This window comes from Clarias gariepinus, chromosome 25 (genome assembly GCF_024256425.1).
Source record: "Clarias gariepinus isolate MV-2021 ecotype Netherlands chromosome 25, CGAR_prim_01v2, whole genome shotgun sequence".
In the NCBI taxonomy this organism is placed as follows: domain Eukaryota; kingdom Metazoa; phylum Chordata; class Actinopteri; order Siluriformes; family Clariidae; genus Clarias; species Clarias gariepinus.
In genome coordinates, this window is record NC_071124.1 from 3,322,639 (window position 1) to 3,345,857 (window position 23,219).

The 23,219-nt window shown below is 42.4% G+C and overlaps 1 protein-coding gene across 1 annotated transcript; it reads left to right on the top strand.

Moving 5' to 3' along the window:
- The first annotated feature begins 528 nt into the window (after positions 1 to 528).
- On the top strand, positions 529 to 18,283 carry tgs1 (trimethylguanosine synthase 1). Its single transcript, XM_053487124.1, has 14 exons — positions 529 to 940; positions 1,065 to 1,129; positions 1,215 to 1,363; positions 1,453 to 1,668; positions 2,499 to 2,979; positions 4,209 to 4,341; positions 4,431 to 4,517; positions 4,612 to 4,765; positions 4,917 to 5,205; positions 6,330 to 6,497; positions 13,638 to 13,781; positions 13,867 to 14,083; positions 15,425 to 15,503; positions 17,973 to 18,283. The coding sequence occupies exons 1-14, from the start codon at positions 822 to 824 to the stop codon at positions 18,084 to 18,086; spliced, it is 2,415 nt and encodes an 804-aa protein (XP_053343099.1). The 5' UTR covers positions 529 to 821; the 3' UTR covers positions 18,087 to 18,283.
- Positions 18,284 to 23,219: the final 4,936 nt, after the last annotated feature.

The following is a 23,219-nucleotide window of genomic DNA, read 5'->3' on the forward strand; positions in this document are numbered from 1 at the left end:
ATAAACATTAAAAATAATAAATTCATTCAGTATTAAAAGAATTAGAACAAGAATAATGAATAAACTTAAGCTGGTGTATATACTGTGTTATTAAACGTTTTAAATTTAAGGTGTGTATTTAATTCATTTTTTTTTATTTATTAAAAGTCAAGAAAAAAAGAAATAACGAATAAAACAATTTATTTTTTTGTAGTTCACTACGAATTTATTCTTTGGTAAATAAGTAAACTAAGCTTGATATTATTTTTGGTATTCGTAATGTAAAATATTTGATTCCTTCATTCCCACAAAGATTCTTTTATATACACACAAAATAAATGAATTTATAAGTAAAGAACACACAAGGAAAAGAAAGGGGAAAAACATTGTAAAGAGGCACCAGAAACTAAAAACTAAAAATGTATTTCTATAAAATAAATAAATAAAAATAAAATTAAAACAGCTTAAGTTAATATTTTTTTAAATACAAGAGAGTTTTAAAATAAAAAATTTTATAAATAAAAAACGTAGTAATTATAACAAATAAAATAAAAAAGAAATACATTTTAAAATAATATTAAATATTAAACCCTCATTTTTGTAATTGCTTTCCGGGGTCTTTTAACTTGTCGTCTGTTTTCCCAGCATCCCCTGCTCAGCGTTTGCCGCGGCGCAACACTTTAAACACTCCACCGCGTTTGATCTTTCGCTGTTTCTGTTTGATATTTGTACATTTTAAACTATGAGGTCTTGACGTCACTTCGACGTTGAAGCGTGCGTGCTGATTGGCTGTCCCGGGTGTCTGCCCACATTAGTAGGCGTCCTCTTGTTCAGTGTCTGATATGATGATCAGACATGCTCAGCGGCACGTGGGTCCGATCGCTGATCTGTTTTTCCATCCAGGTGCAGAGGGAGAAGAAGAAATGACGATCCAGTGCTTTTGTTCTAGAGCTTTTGTCACGTGAGTATGCAGTAGTTCAGACTTAGACCTGTCCTCTCTTACTAAAAGTATGTGCACCCCATGTTGTAGGGGTAGTCCATGCTGTAGTAATTGAGTTCCTCTCCTGTTCCTCTCCCTGCTGCAGGGATCGAAAGCTGTACAGATCGGATCCGAGGTCTCTGCGAGATCAGACCCACGATCAGACACCAGGTGTGCGAGAGATCCATGTGATTATTTTAACTGATTTATGTTGGAGTGAGCTCTGAACCCTGTGTCCTTACTGTCCCATGTGCAGTCTGTCAGGAGGAGGATGAAGACCAGCATCCCAGCGCCTCTGAGGAGGAGGAGGAGGAGGAGGACACAGAGCTGGATGAAGAAACCCTGCTGATGGTCACGCTGGGGCTTCCTGTGGCGTTCTCCAGCTCCTCACTGCAGAGCAGAGCTGTACGTCTTTATCTGGAGCTCTCGTATTGTGTGAGCATGTGTGTGTATGTCATGTGTTAATGTTAATGTTGTTACTGTGTTGTGTGTAGAGCAAGAACGGATACAGAGTGAAGAAGAATAAGAAGAAGGACGCTAATTATTCTAAAACCTCACAGCTGGAGCTGGTGATGGGAGACGAGGAGGCCGAAGATGAGGAAGAGGAGGACAAGCAAAGCAAGGAGAGGCACAAGGAGGAAGAGCGGGAGGAGGAGGAGGTGAAGGCTGTTGTGGACGAGACTTGCAGAGAGCCGGAGTCTCATGCTGATGTAATTACACCCTGACATTAGACATAACATGAGTCTGTCTGTCTATTAATCTGTCTGTTAATCTATAATCTATAAATCAGTTAAAATAATCACATTTAAGTCTGTCTATCTCTTCGTCTATTAACCTGTTTGTCTGTCTGTCTCTTTATCTGTATAATAGACAGACAGCAGATTAATAATCTCTTTCTGTCTGTCTATTAATCTGTCTCTTTTCACCTGTCTGATCTTTATCTGCCTGTCTGTCTATTTATCTGTCTAGTAATTTGTCTGTCTGTCTGTTAATCTTTGTCTGCCTGTCTGTTTGTCTGTTAACCCCTGTCTGTCTGACTATTAATCCATCTGCCTGTTTGTTTGTCTGTATGTCTGTTAATCTGTTCGACTGTCAGTCTTCCTGCCTGCTTGCTTTTCTGTCTGTCTGTCTATTAATTTGTCTGTTTATCTTTGTCCATTACTTTATAAATCTTTGTGTCTGTGAAAACTTTAATGTTTATTTTTGTTTTCTCCAAATATAATTGAACATAATCTGTCTGTCCTTCTGTCTGCTACCAATAATTGAGCATTAAAAAGCACGAGATTAGAACAGTTAAAACATGTAAGATTGAGTACTGAATACTGCGTCCAGTCGAGTCTGTAACTATTATTTAGAATAAAAACACAGAGTGAGACGCATTGTCTCCTGAGGTGTAACACCATTCATCATGATATTGATGTTATGTCTCTCCGTCACTCAGCACTTACCTAAATTACTGTATTTAACCTGAAATTGTGCCTCAGACCGTCTCATGAAGCCGAGTGTTAACTGACTGTGTGTGTGTGTGATTATTTCCCAGCATGCCTGGCTGGAGTACTGGAATCTGCATGGAGAAAGCCTCCTGTGGACGAGCTGGGTGGAGAAACACGCTGAGTTCTCCAACGCATCTCCTGCGGCTCCGTGGGCGTGTCCCGAATGGAAGGAAAAGTGGGAGGAGCATGCTAATCAGACGTATGGATATTACTGGGAGCAGTTTAGCTACTGGTCTTCTCAGGGCTGGACTACAGACGAGACGGTTAGCGCAGATGCTGCTCGAGACGAGGAACACCATGAGGAGGAGCAACACGAGTCTTCCTCTTGCTGTGATCAGATATCGGGAGAAGCGGAGAAGTTTCCAGAAGAAAACTCTGACGTCATCACAGAGCTCGTTAACAGTTTAAGTTTAGAGAATCACAAGCGGGGTGATATTAATAAAACTTTACACTGTAGTTATGCTGATGAGCCTCACGATGGAGGAGACCGGAAAAGACCGGCTGCATCGGGCCGCACCGACACGCAGGGTAAGACCCACGTACAGGAGACGATCCCATGGAGTTAAATAATTTAATGACATCATTACGTAACGACCATAACGGTTTAAGCTGGTTTATTTTTTAGCTTTAGCTTTGCCACTTTAACACTAAAGTCTCAGTGAAGGAGGCGTGGTGTGTATCCATATTTCACTGAATAAGGCGTGGCCTGTGTATGTGTTTTAGTGAAGGAGGCGTGGCCTGTGTATGTGTTTTAGTGAAGGAGGCGTGGCCTGTGTATGTGTTTTAGTGAAGGAGGCGTGGCCTGTGTATGTGTTTTAGTGAAGGAGGCGTGGCCTGTGTATGTGTTTTAGTGAAGGAGGCGTGGCCTGTGTGTGTTTTAGTGAAGGAGGCGTGGCCTGTGTGTGTTTTAGTGAAGGAGGCGTGGCCTGTGTGTGTTTTAGTGAAGGAGGCGTGGCCTGTGTATCTGTTTTAGTGAAGGAGGCGTGGCCTGTGTATCTGTTTTAGTGAAGGAGGCGTGGCCTGTGTATCTGTTTTAGTGAAGGAGGCGTGGTCTGTGTATCTGTTTTAGTGAAGGAGGCGTGGTCTGTGTATCTGTTTCAGTGAAGGAGGCGTGGCCTGTGTATCTGTTTCAGTGAAGGAGGCGTGGCCTGTGTATCTCTGTTTCAGTGAAGGAGGCGTGGCCTGTGTATCTCAGTTTCAGTGAAGGCGTGGCCTGTGTCAATTTCATGAAGAAGGCGTGGCCTTTGTAGCTGAGTTTTAATAAAGGAGGTGTGGCCTGTGTTTCTTAGTTTCATGAAGGAGGCGTGGCCTGTGTATCTATTAGTTTTTATGAAGAAGGCGTGGCCTGTGTATCTGTTTCAGTGAAGGAGGCGTGGCCTGTGTATCTCGGTTTCAATGAAGGAGGCGTGGCCTGTGTATCTTAGTTTTAATTTAGAAGGCGTGGCCTGTGTATCCCGGTTTCAGTGAAGGAGGCGTGGCCTGTGTATCTGTTTCAGTAAAGGAGGTGTGGCCTTTGTCCATAGATTAGATAGACATCGCTACCAGCCCCAGTGAAGGAGGTGTGACCTCTGTCTGTCAATAGTAATAAAGGAGGCGTGGCCTGCATATGTCATTTACTAAAGGAGGCGTGGCCTGTGTCAAAGTTAGTAAAGGAGGCATGGCACTATTTGTCAGTGTCAGAAAAGTAGGCGTGTTTCAGTAAAAAAATTGTTGTCTCTGGCTTCTGTATATCAGTCTGACTGTGATTCCTGTTTCAGGAAGCGATAAGAACCCGAGGTCGAGTACTTCAGTCGGGTCAGACAGAGGGAGCCAGGCAGTGAGGAGCGCCTCCGATGAAGATGATGGTGATGAAGACGAGCCGCCAGAACGGAAAGCCAAGATGAAAAGAAGGTTAATCGTCGTTTATATGGATTTAGTGTGAAGCGTTTTATTTAGATTATCTGTACAATTAGAGCTCGTGTGTTCATTTTGCCCCTCAGTCATGAGCTAGACGTGGAAGAACTCGCTCAGATGCCTCCTGACGAAGCGTGGGAGCGTCTGGGTCTCAAACGTGACCCTCAACACAAGTGAGACCCGTACACACTCTCAGATACTCACACACACACACACACACACCAATATGTGTGTTCAGAATCACATGGTGTGTTTGCGCTCCTGCAGGTTTGTGAGTGTTTTAAAGTTCAGGAGAACTGGAGAGGGAACTGAGAAGAAAGCCAAGGGGAGACAGAAAGCCACGGGGAAACTCAACAAGCACGTGTTCTTTAACGAGGACGGAGAGACTGCGGAGCCCAAGATCAACAAAACGCTTCAGAAAGTAAGAACACAAACACGCAAAACGCATTGCAAGAAAGCGCAGACATTAAAAAGTGCATGCTTTAAAAAGCGGAAGACTGACAGACACAGAGAACAGGCCACGCCTCCTCGGGCACTTTATTACATCATCGCATCCTTGCTTTTCATTCCAGGTGCAGAATTTCCTCCAGAAGATCCAAACCGAGAAGACCGCGGGATCAGAAGACGGACTCCAGACGGATCTACAGGAGTGTAGTGAGGACATCAGCGAGACTACGCAGCCTAAAGAGCACGCAGAACCCGAAGAACACCGGGACATCAAGCGGCTGGAACCAGAACCGCCGAACGAACCTGAGCAGGAAGCAGATGATCCCTCTGACTGTAAGGAACACGGGAGGGAGATTGTGACTCTGGACATCCCTGACTTTCTGCTTCCTGATGCTCCGGACAATGAAAGCGGAGGTTAGAATCAAGGAAAAACAAAGCGTAGTTTAATGTGTAAACTCCTGGGGTGAGAGGTCATAGTTGAGCCGTTACACACGCCGTTATAACAGTCGTGTAACTCTCTCCCAGCTGCACACTGTGTTCCACCCGGGTTGCCAGATCACAACAAAATCTCCACCATACAATACTGAACTGCTCCAATAAAAAATAAATAAAATACAGAGTCAGCCAAAATAATGTATACACACTTAGAAAAAGTAAAATAGTATGATGGATATTATATTAATAATATAATCATATAATCATAATATTATTTTATTATAGAATCATGATATTACATAAATATTCTTTTTTTTTTGCTGACTCTGTGTGTAAATTAGTCAGAACTCACTCTTTCAATAATGTCTTTTCATTTCGTACTTTGGAGAACCAGAAACCAGTCGGTTCCGTCTGTCTGTATATCCGTCCAGGCAGATTTTGTCACAGCATCACGTAAAACTGTACAGACTTTACTGAATCTCCTGCAGTCCTTAGATCTCTGCCTGAAGTTTAATCTGCACCATCAGTGAATCTAAATGTGGAGTAAAAGTGATGTTATGAACAGTTATGTGTGGGATTTAATAATCTACTTTATAATAATCTACTAATGCGCTACTGTCTCAATGTAAACAAACACCTGCACCAATAGATATTAATTAGAAAAGATAAAGTGAATATTTTGACTGGGATTAGTTCATATTTTCACTTTGGCTGAAATAACAGCGCTGAAGTGGTATAAGTGCATTTTAACACGCTGGAGACAGACAGACAGACAGACACACACACCATCAGCACCGGAACTCACACTGTGTCAATTGTATAAGAATTCCAATTAAGTCAAAAAATGTCCAATCTGGCAACACAACTGAAACAACATACTGTAGACTCTGATTGGCTGTTTATCGATTGGTTTATAAGATGGTTTTTATATGTTTATAGAAAGACGGGTGAGTGTCCATGAAATATATCGTACCTTATCATGCAACTGGATTTTATAAATAAATACAGACAATTTTATTTAAAGATTTTATTTAAAGATTTTATTTAAACTTTGGACATGTGGATAATATTTTTTGCCTAATCACATCTATACTTGCATTCAGTTTTGAAGAAGAAAAAAAAGAAGAAGAAAGCCAGAAGGTGGAGGAGGAGGGGGGACGTGGACGTGGACGTGCCTCCCGAGATCGCAGCCGAGCCGGAGTTGGCGAAGTACTGGGCTCAGCGTTATCGCCTGTTCTCCCGATTCGACAAGGGCGTTAAACTGGATCACGGTCAGACAGAAAGATCTTTATTAATGTATCGCACTTTTATGATTAAAATATTTTTTTTTAATATAATTTTTAAGGGGGGTAAATAATTTCATGCATTTTTATAATATCAACAGGTGCTTATTAAGGGCGTTATGATGTATAAGAGAATAAACCTGATAAATTAACTCCACCCCTTTTAGAACAGACCTGCTTAGCTCCACCCCTTCCGTCCAGAACACTTCTGAAAACAGCTTTAAGTCAGAAGTGGGCTCTAAAATAACCCTGCTATTATTTAAAATGCTTTTAATAGATTTTTTAATTTTTTTATTAAACTGCACTTTACTCACCTAATTAATTAGCTCCACCCCCTTTAGGAAAGACTTGCTTAGCTCCTCCTTCTTCAGAATAGACTTGCTTAGCTCCACCCCCTTCAGAATAGACTTGCTTAGCTCCACCCCCTTCAGAATAGACTTGCTTAGCTCCACCCCCTTCAGAATAGACTTGAAATTGCATTTCCGCTTTCAGCCAGCAGAGGGCTCTACAATACCTGTGTTATTCTTTTAAAGCATAACTTCAATTGAATTGTCCTTCCTGTGGTTTTATAAGAATGTTTTTTACATTTTAAAGTGACATATATTGTATAAACGTGCTGACTTAAGGTCCTCTCTTACTCTGGTGTTACACAAAAGTGTTGCAGGAGTTTACACCAAAATGTTTAACCAAAATGTGTCTGCAGTGAAAAGGTTATTATATTCACACCACCTGGCTGAGACACACTTACTCAGGAAGTTGCTCAGACTTCAGGAGAGTTATTTTCAGCCCCTGTATGGGTGTGAATTCATTTTTAATGTGTCGGTTTGATCAGTGAGATTGCAGTTTGCGTTCGCCCGCGTGTGTGTGTGTGTGTGTGTGTGTGTGTGTGTGTGTGTGTGTGAGACAGGTTAATGAATCAGCACTGTCATTAGATTAATGCGGGTCTGACTTTTTCACCCAAAAAATTTTTTTAAGGGATTACCAGAGTGGGACCAGAGGAGAGAGCGAAGTGACTGTGTGTGTGTGTGTTTGTGTGTGTGCGACAGAGAGAAAGTGAGAGTGTGAGAGAGAAGGTGTGTGGTTTGACCAGGGGTGCAGCGCCTGATGAACTGCCTGTGTCTGCAGATAGAAGTGCTGACGTTACTGAAAAAGCCCCTTTGCGCCTCCTGCATCAGAGATTTAGACAGAATGAGGGAGAGTCAGAGACTGACAGAGAGGAGAAGAACTCCTTTATTGTGAGTAGCATATACAAAGGCCACACCTCCTTTACCAGGACTGACAGATGCATAAGCCACACCTACTTTTCTGTGACTAACTTGTGTAAACCACACCTCCTTTACTGAGATTAACACATGCATAAGCTACACTGCTTTTACTGGGACTGATAGTACATAGGCCACACACCCTTTACTGGGACTGACATACATAAGCCACAACCCTTTTACTGGGACTAATAGTACATAGGCCACACCCCCTTTACTGGGACTGACATACATAAGCCACAACCCTTTTACTGGGACTAATAGTACATAGGCCACACACCCTTTACTGGGACTGACATATACATAGGCCACACCTCCTTTACTGGGACTGACATACATAAGCCACAACCCTTTTACTGGGACTAATAGTACATAGGCCACACCCCCTTTACTGGGACTGACATACATAGGCCACACCTCCTTTACTGGGACTGACATACATAAGCCACAACCCTTTTACTGGGACTAATAGTACATAGGCCACACCTCCTTAACTGGGAGTAACTTGTACAAAGACCACACCTCCTTTACTGTGACTAAATTATACATAGGCCACACCTCCTTTACTGGGAGTAACTTGTACCTAGACCACACCCTTTTTTACTGGAACTGACAGATGCATAAGCCACACCTCCTTTACTGGGACTGACATATACATAGGCCACACCTCCTTCACTGTGACTAAATTATACATAAGCCACACCTCCTTTACTGGAACTAACAGATGCATAAGCCACACCTCCTTTACTATTACTGATTATACATGGGCCACACCTCCTTTACTTGGGCTAAGAATATATAAATCACCTAAGATTAACACATAGGTAGGCCACACCTCCTTTACTGGGACTGACATATACATAGGCCACACCTCCTTTACTGGGACTGACATATACATAGGCCACACCTACTTTACTGGGACTGACATATACAGTGGTGTGAAAAACTATTTGCCCCCTTCCTGATTTCTTATTCTTTTGCATGTTTGTCACACAAAATGTTTCTGATCATCAAACACATTTAACTATTAGTCAATGATAATATAATTGAACAAAAAATGCAGTTTTTAAATGATGGTTTTTATTATTTAGGGAGAAAAAAAATCCAAACCTACATGGCCCTGTGTGAAAAAGTGATTGCCCCCCTTGTTAAAAAATAACTTAACTGTGGTTTATCACACCTGAGTTCAATTTCTGTAGTCACCCCCAGGCCTGATTACTGCCACACCTGTTTCAATCAAGAAATCACTTAAATAGGAGCTACCTGACACAGAGAAGTAGACCAAAAGCACCTCAAAAGCTAGACATCATGCCAAGATCCAAAGAAATTCAGGAACAAATGAGAACAAAAGTAATTGAGATCTATCAGTCTGGTAAAGGTTATAAAACCATTTCTAAAGCTTTGGGACCCCAGCGAACCACAGTGAGAGCCATTATCCACAAATGGCAAAAACATGGAACAGTGGTGAACCTTCCCAGGAGTGGCTGGCCAACCAAAATTACCCCAAAAGCGCAGAGACAACTCATCCGAGAGGCCACAAAAGACCCCAGGACAACATCTAAAGAACTGCAGGCCTCACTTGCCTCAATTAAGGTCAGTGTTCACGACTCCACCATAAGAAAGAGACTGGGCAAAAACGGCCTGCATGGCAGATTTCCAAGGCGCAAACCACTTAAGCAAAAAGAACATTAAGGCTCGTCTCGATTTTGCTAAAAAACATCTCAATGATTGCCAAGACTTTTGGGAAAATACCTTGTGGACCGACGAGACAAAAGTTGAACTTTTTGGAAGGTGCGTGTCCCGTTACATCTGGCGTAAAAGTAACACAGCATTACAGAAAAAGAACATCATACCAACAGTAAAATATGGTGGTGGTAGTGTGATGGTCTGGGGTTGTTTTGCTGCTTCAGGACCTGGAAGGCTTGCTGTGATAGATGGAACCATGAATTCTACTGTCTACCAAAAAATCCTGAAGGAGAATGTCCGGCCATCTGTTCGTCAACTCAAGCTGAAGCGATCTTGGGTGCTGCAGCAGGACAATGACCCATAACACACCAGCAAATCCACCTCTGAATGGCTGAAGAAAAACAAAATAAAGACTTTGGAGTGGCCTAGTCAAAGTCCTGACCTGAATCCTATTGAGATGTTGTGGCATGACCTTAAAAAGGCGATTCATGCTAAAAAAAACCTCAAATAAAGCTGAATTACAACAATTCTGCAGAGATGAGTGGGCCAAAATTCCTCCAGAGCTCTGTAAAAGACTCGTTGCAAGTTATCGCAAACACTTGATTGCAGTTATTGCTGCTAAGGGTGGCCCAATCAGTTATTAGGTTCAGGGGGCAATTACTTTTTCACACAGGGCCATGTAGGTTTGGATTTTTTTTTCTCCCTAAATAATAAAAACCATCATTTAAAAACTGCATTTTGTGTTTACTTGTGTTATCTTTGACTAATAGTTAAATGTGTTTGATGATCAGAAACATTTTGTCTGACAAACATGCAAAAGAATAAGAAATCAGGAAGGGGGCAAATAGTTTTTCACACCACTGTACATAGGCCACACCTCCTTTACTGGGACTGACATATACATAGGCCACATCTCCTTTACTGGGACTGACATATACATAGGCCACACCTCCTTTACTGGGACTGACATATACATAGGCCACACCTCCATTACTGGGAGTAATTTGTACCTAGACCACACCTCCTTAACTGGGACTAACAGATGCATAAGCCACACCTCCTTTACTGTGACTAAATTATACATAAGCCATACCTCCTTTACTGGGACTGACATATATGCATAAGCCACAACCCTCTTACTAGGACTAATAGTACATATACCATACCTCCTTAACTGGGACTAACAGATGCATAAGCCACACCTCCTTCACTGGGGCTGACAGATACATAAGCCACACCTCCTTTACTGTGACTAAATTATACATAAGATACACCTCCTTTACTAGGACTGACAGATGCATAAGCCACACCTCCTTCACTGGGGCTGACAGATACATAAGCCACACCTCCTTTACTGTGACTAAATTATACATAAGATACACCTCCTTTACTAGGACTGACAGATACATAAGCCACACCTCCTTTACTGTGACTAAATTATACATAAGCCATACCTCCTTTACTGGGACTGACATATATGCATAAGCCACAACCCTCTTACTAGGACTAATAGTACATATACCATACCTCCTTAACTGGGACTAACAGATGCATAAGCCACACCTCCTTCACTGGGGCTGACAGATACATAAGCCACACCTCCTTTACTGTGACTAAATTATACATAAGATACACCTCCTTTACTAGGACTGACAGATGCATAAGCCACACCTCCTTTACTGGGACTAAATGATACATAGGCCACACCTCCTTTACTGGGATTGACAGATGCTTTAGCCACACCTCTTTTACTGGGATTGACAGATGCATAAGCCTTTGCTGTGACTACATAAGCCACGCCTCCTTTCCTAGAACTGGATTCGTTAATACATAGGCCACACCTCCTCTAATGGGACTGGTAATGGATAAGCCACATCTTTAATGGAACTGCCTGATAGCGAGGCCACGCCTCCTTTTACTCTGATTGGCAGATGCATAGGCCACACCTCCTTCACTGGACTGACAGATGCATAAGCCACACCTCCTTTACTGTGACTAAATTATACATAGGCCACACCTCCTTCACTGGCCCCGACACAGATGCGTTTTCATTATTCTCAGTTTTTGCAGAGCCCACTGACTCAATCAACTTTTATCCAAACGTCTATTCTAATTAAATCCATTCGAATGCAGTTTATTCCTGTTTTGTAACTGATAACGGTAAAATAAAGAGTTTATCAGCTTCGGTAAATTAAGCTTTTCTAATTCGAGCGAGGTTTAATAAGCAGTCAGGTTTATCAGATCGCTTTTGTACACCAAGCGCCTCTTCAGAGCTCCATGACTACCAACTCGCCGTTAGGAGTTTCTCAGAGCTCGGATCATCAGGCACGGCGCTGAGCGTTTCAGATCAGACATCAGAGCTTTAATCTTCTCTTTATACTGTATCATATCAACACGGCCTGCGGGAACCTCCCCCGAGCCACGCCTCCCTCTTACCTCCATCGTGTTATAAATATAAACGACGCTGAGATATATTCATGAGAGATCGATTTTAAGACTGAGTGTCAAAGCAAAAATCGATCAGACTTTCTCTGAAGAACCCCAGGATGTTCCTCCACTGGGTATAGACATGACGTACGTCTGTGGGATGAATTAATAATGAAGCGCACTTTTAAGTGAGAGTTTTAAGCCACTTAGGTTTATAGATTGTTCCATTAGAGCTTGGAAGGACTTTAGACAGAAGTGTTCCTCACATGCACCTCTGGGTTTTTTTGGAGGTGGCGGAAGACAGTTTGGAGTTTTAGACTCGGCTGCATTAACAAAAACATCAACAAATAGTTCATTTTAAACACATCAGTTATTAAAGTACAACCTGTGATTTTTAGATCTTTGACACGGCATTAGGTCGGGGTGTCTGTCATCGTGAAGTAATACATCAATTAACAAAAAGTAAATACACCCACTGGGGGTGATGAGCACAGAAGCCGCGCCTGTCCTCCTGAGACTGACAAGCCCAGAGGCCACGCCTTCTCCACTGTAATGACAAGCCCAGAGGACCCAACTACTTTACTAACAGATGCCACTCCTACTTTACTGAGATTAGCATGATTAGTGGTAACGCTTTGTTTCCTGAGACTCACAAACCCAGAGACCACGCCTCCTTCCCTGGAATGACGAGGACAAAGGCCACGCCTACTTTCCTGAGACTCACAAGCCCAGAGACCACTCCTCCTTCACTGTAATGACAAGCCCAGAGGCCACGCCTACTTTCCTGAGATTAGCAAGCCCAGATGCCACGCCTCCTTTTTTGAGCCTCACAAACCCAGAGACCACGCCTCCTTCTCCTAGCTTGTCATTACAGTGGCCACGCCTTCTTTCATGAGACTATCAAGCCCAGGGGCCACGCCTTCTTCGCTGCAATAGCAAGCCCAGAGGCCACGCCTTATTTCCTGAAACTAGCATTCCCAGGGGCCACGCCTTCTTTCCCTAAAAAAAAAGGAAAAGCCCATGGGATACTCCGCCTTCCTTTTAATGACAGCCACATAAGCCACCTCTTCTTTACTCAGACTGAAATAGCACACATCGTATAAGTGTTTATCTTTTAATCAGCGTGGATATGTTTTATCCCATTAATAGTGAAATTATATAGTTAAAAATATAAAACTACATAATAACTTAAAGACGTTTTGTGCTTTTTTTTGAAGCCTATATTGTGCCTCCATGTGTTTTGGGCACACAGAGTAAACAGGAAGTTGTGTCAGAGACCGCATGGCTCGCTGCAGGTGTTTTATTCTCAGAGGACCGTGAAACACAAGAGGCGGAAAAATCGGAGCTGTCTGGTGGAGCCTGAAACAGATGGTGTTGATGTGCGAAGAGAAGCAGGAGGACACAGTCTGTTAAACTTTCCGTCGCCACTGAGCTACGCAAAAGTCGCAAAATCGTCATGGAAACGCAGCGCCGTTTTGGGCTCGAGCTTCCGTGTCCGGTGCTTCAGTAATCAGGATTGACACTCGTGCTTTACTCCATTCCACAGATCGCTGCCTCCTAGTGGTGAAGCCAGGCAATCGCAACCTGTAATAAATGAAAAATAACGTCCAGTCTCGCTTATTATGAGTACCGTAGCGTGTTTATCTTTTGTTTTGGTGTTTACGCCAGACCCTCGCCGGATTCTAGCTAATTGGTTTCGGTTTGACTAAGCAGATTAGATTCAGCTCTGGAAATGTGTGTGGTTTCTCTCCAGAGGGCTGGTTCTCGGTCACGCCTGAGAAGATCGCCGAGCACATTGCACAGAGGGCGCAGGTCGCGTCCCAGAGGCTGGTCATCGTCGATGCCTTCTGCGGTGTGGGAGGAAATGCGATCCAGTTCGCTCTGGCTGGAAACGCAGGTACAGAGGTTTTTAACACGGTACACCACTTTGGAAATGACGTCTCAAAAAAGTTGAGTCAGTTTTCCTTTTTCCCTTTTCTCAGTGATCGCCATCGATATCGACCCGGTGCGACTAGCGCTGGCACAGAACAACGCTGCAGTGTACGGAGTCAGCCAATGGATCGACTTCATCCAGGCGGATTTCCTGCAGGTGGCGCCGCGGCTCCGGGCCGACGTGGTCTTCCTCAGCCCGCCGTGGGGGGGACCGGAGTACCTCAGCGCCAACGTCTTCAACATCAAGACCATGATGAGCCCTGATGGATATCCTTTACGTCACGTTTTCAATGCACAATTACTGACTAGTATCTCAATATTATTATTATTATTATTATTATTAGCAACAGCAAGCTGCACTAACTTTTCTTTTTATTCATAACTTAATGCTAGCTTTTTTAAATTCTGGATTCCGATTGGTCAGAACGTATCGACAGTAACGCAGCTGCAAAATAATGCGCTTGTTGAAAATGTTTTGTTTCTATAGCAACAGCTCATTCTTTAGAAACATTTTATATAATTTTTTACCGTGTGAAGTTTTCTATAACGCAATGATTAATTAACATGTAGAAATGGAAGGAGTCTCCAGTGTCAGATCGATCTGACTTTAAAGCGGACCTTTTATGCAAAATTCACTTTAGTCATTTTTAAACAACTTTTTTTTATGTTTGTATTAGCCAATCAGATTTTTTCCCTCCCTTATGTGACCTCATATAAGAAGACACCCCTCCCCCCTGACTTGGTGCTCAGCTTTGCTGTTTCTTGAAAGGGGCGTGGCTCAGCAGTAACACACTTACATAGACCCCGAAACTTAACACACCTAACACTCTTTAGGTGAGCTCTGAAACCTGCATTAACTTATAATACAGGACCTTTAAATTTCCCAACATCTCCAGAATATTTTTTCTTATTTAAAGAACCAAAAGATGTTTGAAAATGTTTAAAAATGGGTTACTAAGAAACTCCCATGCATGAACGTTTATGTTTGTATTAGCCAATTAGATCGGCCTCCCTAATGTGACCTCATATAAGAAGACACCCCTCCCCCCTGACTTGGTGCTCAGCCCTGCTGTCTCTCCAAAGGGGCGTGGCTCAGTAGTAACACACTTACATAGACCCCGAAACTTAACACACAACACTCTTCAGGTGAGCTCCGAGACCTGCGTTAACTTAACATACGGGACCTTTAAGTTGACATCTTTAGGATAAAAACAAAACTTTAACACTTTTCTCAGTTTCCCAGTAACCTGCACATTTCCCTCTTATTAACTTTGAGAGACTATAGAGAGAGTCTGGTGAGGAAACGCCTTGGTTATAGACGCTCCGAGAGAACCGAAACTTGCGTGTCTCGTTGACGTGCTACAACGGCGAATTTAAATGCTAACAGATATGTCATTCATTAATGATTTAGAACAAATCGTCATAGTTGAGAAGCGTTTGTGGTTTAAGAAGAGCACCACACCCCAAATAGAGAGAGTACCAGCTTCCTGTGATTCAACCGAACCCTTGAGATCAGACTGATTTGGAGACTCTTGAGATCAGGGTGTTTGATCGGATCAGTTCAGTGTTTGTCTCTGTTACAGCTGAAATTCCTTAACCTGCTCGTACCTTTGAAATCTTCCGGCTGGCCAGAATGATTTCGGAGAACATCGTGTACTTTCTTCCAAGGAACGCTGACATGGAGCAGGTGAGAGCGTAGAATGTAGGCATGTCGAGAGACGGGAGAGAGAGAGAAATTGAGAGAGGTGTTATCGTATATTATACAGTTGGTACGGAAACGGTTATATTGCAGCCAGTTTCTAAAATCATTTAAGTTCATTTTTTTCCCCCCTAATGTACACACAACACCCCATATTGACAAACACAGAATTGTTGACATTTTTATGAAAAAACTGAAATATCACATGGTCCTAAGTATTCAGCCTCTTTTATAAGTATTAAGTAGAAGCCCCCCTTTTGATCTAATACTACCATGAGTCTTTTTGGGAAAAATGCAACAAGTTTTTCACACCTGGATTTGGGGATCCTCTGCCATTCCTTCTTCCAGATCCTCTCCAGTTCTGTCCGGTTGGATGGTAAACGTTGTTGGACAGCCATTTTTACGTCTCTCCAGAGATGCTTAATTGGGTTTAAGTCAGGTCTCTGGCTGGGCCATTCAAGAACAGTCACAGAGTTGTTGTGAAGCCACTCCTTCGTTATTTAAGCTGTGTGCTTAGGGTCATTGTCTTGTTGGAAGGTAAACCTTCGGCCTAGTCTGAGGTCCTGAGCACTATGAAGAAGGTTTTCGTCCAGGATATCCCTGTACTTGGCAGCATTCATTTTTCCCTTCGATTGCAACCAGTCGTCCTGTCTCTGCAGCTGAAACCCCCGTCCACAGCATGATGCTACCACCACCATGCTTCACTGTTGGGACTGTATTGGACAGTGCCTGGTTTTCTCCGAACATATTGCTTAGAATTAAGGCCAAAAAGTTCTATCTTGGTCTCATCAGACCAGAGAAACTTATTTCTCACCATCTTGGAGTCCTTCCGGTGTTTTTTAATATGTCTTAAACTGAGGAGAGGCTTCCATCGGGCCACTCTGCCAGAAAGCCCCAACTGATGGAGGGCTGCAGACTGGTCGAGGGCTGCAGTGATGGTTGACTTTCTACAACTTTTTCCCGTTTGCATCTCAACCCACAGTGATCTTTGGGTTCTTCTTCACCTCTCTCCACAAAGGCTCTTCTTCCCCGATAGCTCAGTTTGGCCGGACGGCCAGCTCTAGAAAGGGTTCTGGTCGTCCCAAATGTCTTTTATCTAAGGATTATGGTGGACACTGTGCTCTTAGGAACCTTAAGTGCAGCAGAAATTTTTTGTAACCTCTGTGCCTTGCCACAATTCTGTTTCTGAGCTCTTCAGGCAGTTCCTTCGACCTCATGATTCTCATTTGCTCTGACATGCATTGTGAGCTGTAAGGTCTCATATAGACAGGTGTGTGGCTTCCTAATCAGGTCCAATCAGTATAATCAAACACAGCTGGACTCAAATGAAGGTGTAGAACCATCTCAAGAATGATCAGAAGAAATGGACATCACCTGAGTTAAATATATGAGTGTCACAGCAAAGGGTCTGAATACTTAGGACCGTGTGATATTTCAGTTTTACTTAAATCTGCAAAAATGTCAACAATTCTGAGGTTTGTTTTTTTTTGGTCAGTGCGGGGTGTTGTGTGTACATTAATGAGGAAAAAAATAACTTAAATGATTTTAGTAAACGGCTGCAATATAACAAAGAGTAAAAAATTGAAGAGGGTCTGAATACTTTCCGTATCCACTGTATATTCTGTATGAGATCATGTCACGTCACATTGTTTTAAAACAGCTGTAATGTAAACATGTTGATGCACAGATCATCGATCACACATTCATTAGGCGTCACCACAGCTGATCCACAGGTTTTTATTTATTGATTGATTTTTTTTCCCCACAATTTTACACCAGATGCCCGTCTGCATGCAGCCTTTCCTCTTTTTTTTTTTAAATACCAGTTTTTAAATACAGTTTTGATTATTCTGGACTTTTGACTGAGCAGAATAACAGAACAATAAACCTCCCTCTATTTCTCTACTGTGTATAATCCCCGGCTACATGGATGCACCATCAAGGTAGGAAGTTTTTCTCAGCCATGATGCTTCACATCTGAGACCCCGGCCTCCCAGGAACTCCCTTTCCAAACATGTGGGAATGTCTTGGAGCGAGGTCAGGATCGTACGGGGGGTGTGGCAATAACTCCCAGACGAGTTCCTGTAACGTGCGACTGGTGCTGGTGAATGAGTGCGTGTGTGTGTACAGTTCCCACACACACACACACACACACACAAGGGCGTCTCGTCGATTTTCCAGGATACGGATTTCTTTAATAACATTTGCGCCATTCGAATGTGTTCAAGTGTAGTACGGTGATGAGACACTTAAGTCTTCTGTAAACGTCAATCGCTTTTATTCCCCCAAAAGTTCACCACATCACAAGTCCCGGTTTGACTTGAACACCCTTGATTTAAGTCAAACATGTCCATGTGAACAGGATTGTGTTTCGTGTTGGTGTGTATCAGCAGCTCAGACCGTAATCAAGGCTTAAGTTTGAAATGCTTTTCTCTTCCCCGTCTCTCTGTACTGTAGATCGCGTCTCTGGCCGGCCCGGGTGGAAAAGTGGAAGTGGAGCAGAACTTCCTGAATAACAAATTGAAAACCATAACTGCATATTTCGGCGATTTAATCAAGTCCGAGTCATAGTTTAACTTTTTAATGTTTTTCAAATCTGATTTCTGTGATGTAATCTCGCGAATGATAAGATATATATATTGTATATAGTCTTTATTTATTAATTAATACATTTTACCTAATTGCTGTTTTAGGTGTTTACATGTGATACCCAGTGTCTTTCTATAGCTGTATGTTTTTGTTTTGTTTTTTTCTATTAAAGGTCGTTATGTAAATTGTGTGGTCTGACCTCATAACCTATTTATTGTGAAAAAAAAAAAAAAACACGGGTTGTGTTGTGTGTGTGTGTGTGTGTGTGTGCATCGTACAGCGTCTGCCTGCAGGTAAATGCTCATATTTTCATGTCCACCCTCATATTGTTGGGGATGTTGTTTTTATTTTTTAATGAATGCTTCGAATTTAATTCAAATTACCAGCCATTATAGGAAGTTTAGGAGTATTAAGGAACCTGTAGAATGACTAAAGATGTATAATGTAAATAATGTAAATGAATATGGAGTGAGAGGATGGTGTGGGGGTTATCACAGTGGCCTCACACCTCCACGGTCGAGTATTCGATTCATCCAGCATGCATGCTCTTCCCGCGCTCGATGGGTTTCCTCCGGGTTCTCCGGTTTCCTCACGCAGTCCAAAGACTATTATTATCCAGATTAGACTATTATTGGCGCTTCCAAATTCCCCCTGAGTGTGTGTGTGACCTTGTGTGCCCTGTGAAAGACTGGCATCCTGTCCAGGGTGTGCCCCGAGTCCCCTGGGACAGGCTGCAGGCTTCCAATGGCCCTGAACCGGATAATCACTATAGAGAGTGAGTGAGGGAGTGAAACAATATGGTTGTGTGTGTGTGTGTGTGTGTGTAAAAGAGGGAAGAGAATTATTGGTGCACGTCCGTCCATCCATTACTGTAAAATACAACAAGAAAAATATTTTAATATAAAAACCTTTTTTTTTTTTTTTCAGTTTTTAACATCTGCTCTAAAAAAAAAAAAATAAGCATGGGAATTTCTCATGGGAAGCTTCCTTTGGATGGACAATAAGGTTTTTTTTTGTATATATAGTAAGAATTTATTTTCTGATCTATAGCACCTTTCTGTTTACATTTAAAAAGGGTTTCTGCTGAAATAACAGCGCTGAAGTGGTATAAGTGAATTTTAACACGCTGGAGTGGTTTTAAGACAAAACTTCATCTTTATCCTTTGATCTACTTTTTCCATTTCTCATCTGTGATTCACTCTCCGATTACCGAACAGGGAGTGTATTTGTCTGAGCACCAAAGAAGGACAACTTAGTGTAAACAAGGCGTAAGATACTCAACCTTACAGAATGGGATTTCTTTGTATTAATAAGTTAGACAGAGAGTTCTGCTGTACAGAGAGACACACAGACATGGACGTGGGCTTCAACCTCAAATAATAATCATCATAATAATAATAATAATATCACTGATTACATTAAAGATCAGCAGATTATTATTAACCATTTCTGCAAACTTTTAAACTGTCAACGACGACTACTTGCGCAAGTCTGCAATAAGACTTTATTATATATTATAGAATTATTTCTTAGTTGAAGTGATGCAGTGGGAAGCATCGATGATTCACTGTCAGTAAACAGGTGACTGTACAGTATGTTCTCCACATGTCCATGTAGGTTTCCTTCAATTCAGTTTTATTTCTATAGCGCTTTTAACAATTGTCATTGTCACAAAGCAGCTTTACACAATCAAAAGAATTATTTAAGTTTGTATGGAATGTGAATGTGCATGAATCAAAATGGTCAGTTTGTCCCTGGTGAGCGAGCCGAGGGCGACAGTGGCAAGGAAAAACTCCCTGAGATGGTAATAGGAGGAAACCTTGAGAGGAACCAGACTCAACAGGGTGATAATGGATAGCAGGGATCGATCTGCATTCATACTGTGTGTTAGGTGTGTTAGCCAGTTCAGCTATAACAGTTGATGTTAATTGATGTTGATATGGAGTCCAGGTAGTTATTGGAGAATCAGGTAGACTTGTGGGAAATTCCAGTCCTGGACTATGGAGCGACTGCAGCCAAATTAGAAGCCGGAACCGTTTTCATGGTAGAGTGAAATCGTCCCCAGACGCATCCCAAAGAGACACACGGGGCATCCAGACATTGAGTCAGACACGTCCGGAGGGCAGAGGGAGTCTGGATCACTGGCAGCTCAGGAACGACATGTGTAGCTCGACAGAGAGAGGGGAGAGAGAAAATGAGAGGTTTCCTTCAGGTTCCCCAGTTTGTACCATCCCAATAGCATGCCTATATAAGGACGAAATAATTTAAATGACTTCATAGTAAGAATGAATGTGTGAGCATGGTGTCATGTGACTAGACTTTTGTTCCATCTGGCCTGTATAACTGGCTCTCAGTCTTGCTGTGACCGGAAAAAAGTTCTTACTGATGAAATTAGTAATAATAAATATAGTTGCACGCAGTGATAAGCGGGCCCAAGCATGTGTGCCATCGCCACCCAGACGCACCACGCAACCTGTGGGTCCCGATCGAGCACGCTGAGACCTCTAAAAAGCCCAGGACACTGAGGTCACTGAATACGGTTGAAGTTTAAGGCATTTTTTCCGGACGTGTCTTTCTGGTGCATGACGATGACATCATAGTCATGTCATCATCGTGCCGATGTCATAGTGTTTGGGGCCTAATAATAATAATGCAGGCAGTGCGGTGGCGTAGTGGTTAGACCTGTGACCTTACTACAGGGTCCAGAGTTTGATGGGTTTCCTCCGGTTTTCTCCCACAGTCTAAAGATGGCCAGAAAAGGCCTAACTGGCATTTCCACATTGCCCACACTGTTTGAGTGTGTGTGTGTGTGTGTGCCCTGCAGTAAACTGTAACAACCGTCCAGGTTGTACCCCTCCTCATCCCCCATGTCATTTAGGATTGACTCCGGGGCTCCTGCAACCCTGTACAGGATAAGAGCTTATAGAGAATAAATATAAAAATGAATATAATAATAATAATGCTTGCACGGTGGCTTAGGTGTCACCTTTCACATACAGGGTTGTGGTTTCGAATCGCACCTTCACTCTGTGTATGTGCAGTCTGCATGCTGTATCTATGCCAGCTAGGTTTCCTCCGACAGTCCAAAGACATGCACTGGAACCTTTCTGGCATTTCTAAAATTCCCTGTAGTGTTTGATTGTGTATGTGTGCAAGCCTGTGCCATGTGTTGCATTGGCACTCCATCACCACGCCTTTTGCCCCGAGCACCCTGGGTTAATAAGCCTGAGGACGCAGTGCAACTCTAAACAGGATAAACAGGATAGATAATGGATGAATTAATTAAATGCACTAATAGTGACTAGAGGTTACCCGCGTACATGAAATTTACCCGCGGCTCCGTCCACGTTAAGATGCTGATGCCTGCGTGCTACCATTACCTCTGAATAAAGTGTGCAGTCAACTCACTGTCGCTCTTATTATTTAACATAATTAATGAATACCTAATAAAAGGCAGATCAGACAAAGAAATGAGGATGAGCAACTCGGTGGTTTTCATGTATATAAACCCATGCTGGAAAGGGGAACTAGTGCTTTCTCGAATTTGGGATTTCTTCCCAAATCAACAGGTCTTGATGTCTGCTTTCTGACTGGATCAGATTTGTTTGCAATCCTGTCTCGTGCATTTCAATGCATTTTGGTCTTTTCAAAGTGTACCTAATGATTTTCTTTAAAAAGGTCCTCGGATGTTGCTTGGTGGGTTTTCTCCAGATACTCCAGTTTCCATTCACTGTCCAAAGACATGCACATTAAGCTAATTCCCAAAGTGTTTGAGTTTGTGTGTGTATGCATGTGTGTCCTGCGATGGATTGGCACTTCGTCCAGGGTGTACCCTGCATGCCTCCTGCCCAAAGTCTCCTGGGATACGGTCCAGGGCACCCGCGACCCTGAATACAGCATTGTGTGAGTAATTGATTGATTGATTGATTGATTGATTGATTGATTGAGGGAAATTATTGTGTTACAGCAGCAGCTGTATTTTGGCAGAATGTAATTGTACCTTATATAAATTAGCACAGTATTGCAGATGCTATGTAGAGAAAAAACAGAGTGCAAACTGGCAATTCAAAATAAGCAAGCAGGAAAAAGATGAAATGTGCAAATGTCAGTGTATGTACAGTGATGTGAAAAACTATTTGCCCCCTTCCTGATTTCTTATTCTTTTGCATGTTTGTCACACTTAAATGTTTCTGCTCATCAAACACATTTAACTATTAGTCAAAGATAACATAATTGAACACAAAATGCAGTTTTTAAATGAAGATTATGTTATTAAGGGAGAAAAAAAACTCCAAATCTACATGGCCCTGTGTGAAAAAGTAATTGCCCCCCTTGTTAAAAAATAACTTAACTGTGGTTTATCACAGTTAAAAGTTCAATTTCTGTAGTCACCCCCAGGCCTGATTACTGCCACACCTGTTTCAATCAAAAAATCACTTAAATAGGAGCTACCTGACACAGAGAAGTAGACCAAAAGCACCTCAAAAGCTAGACATTATGCCAAGATCCAAAGAAATTCAGAAAAAAATGAGAACAAAAGTAATTGAGATCTATCAGTCTGGTAAAGGTTATAAAGCCATTTCTAAAGCTTTGGGACTCCAGCGAACCACAGTGAGAGCCATCATCCACAAATGGCAAAAACATGGAACAGTGGTGAACCTTCCCAGGAGTGGCCGGCCGACCAAAATTACCCCAAGAGCGCAGAGACAACTCATCCGAGAGGCCACAAAAGACCCCAGGACAACAACTAAAGAACTGCAGGCCTCACTTGCCTCAATTAAGGTCAGTGTTCACGACTCCACCAAAAGAAAGAGACTGGGCAAAAACGGCCTGCATGGCAGATTTCCAAGGCGCAAACCACTTTTAGCAAAAAGAACATCAAGGCTCGTCTCAATTTTGCTAAAAAACATCTCAATGATTGCCAAGACTTTTGGGAAAATACCTTGTGGACCGACGAGACAAAAGTTGAACTTTTTGGAAGGTGCGTGTCCCGTTACATCTGGCGTAAAAGTAACACAGCATTTCAGAAAAAGAACACCATACCAACAGTAAAATATGGTGGTGGTAGTGTGACGGTCTGGGGTTGTTTTGCTGCTTCAGGACCTGGAAGGCTTG

Excerpts from the sequence above, each read along its gene's own strand:
- tgs1 (XM_053487124.1), top strand. The coding sequence starts at position 822 with ATGATGATCAGACATGCTCAGCGGCACGTGGGTCCGATCGCTGATCTG. Across the intron at positions 4,342-4,430 it reads AAAGCCAAGATGAAAAGAAG|TCATGAGCTAGACGTGGAAG; the intron begins GTTAATCGTCGT and ends TTTGCCCCTCAG. Across the intron at positions 6,498-13,637 it reads GGGCGTTAAACTGGATCACG|AGGGCTGGTTCTCGGTCACG; the intron begins GTCAGACAGAAA and ends GTTTCTCTCCAG.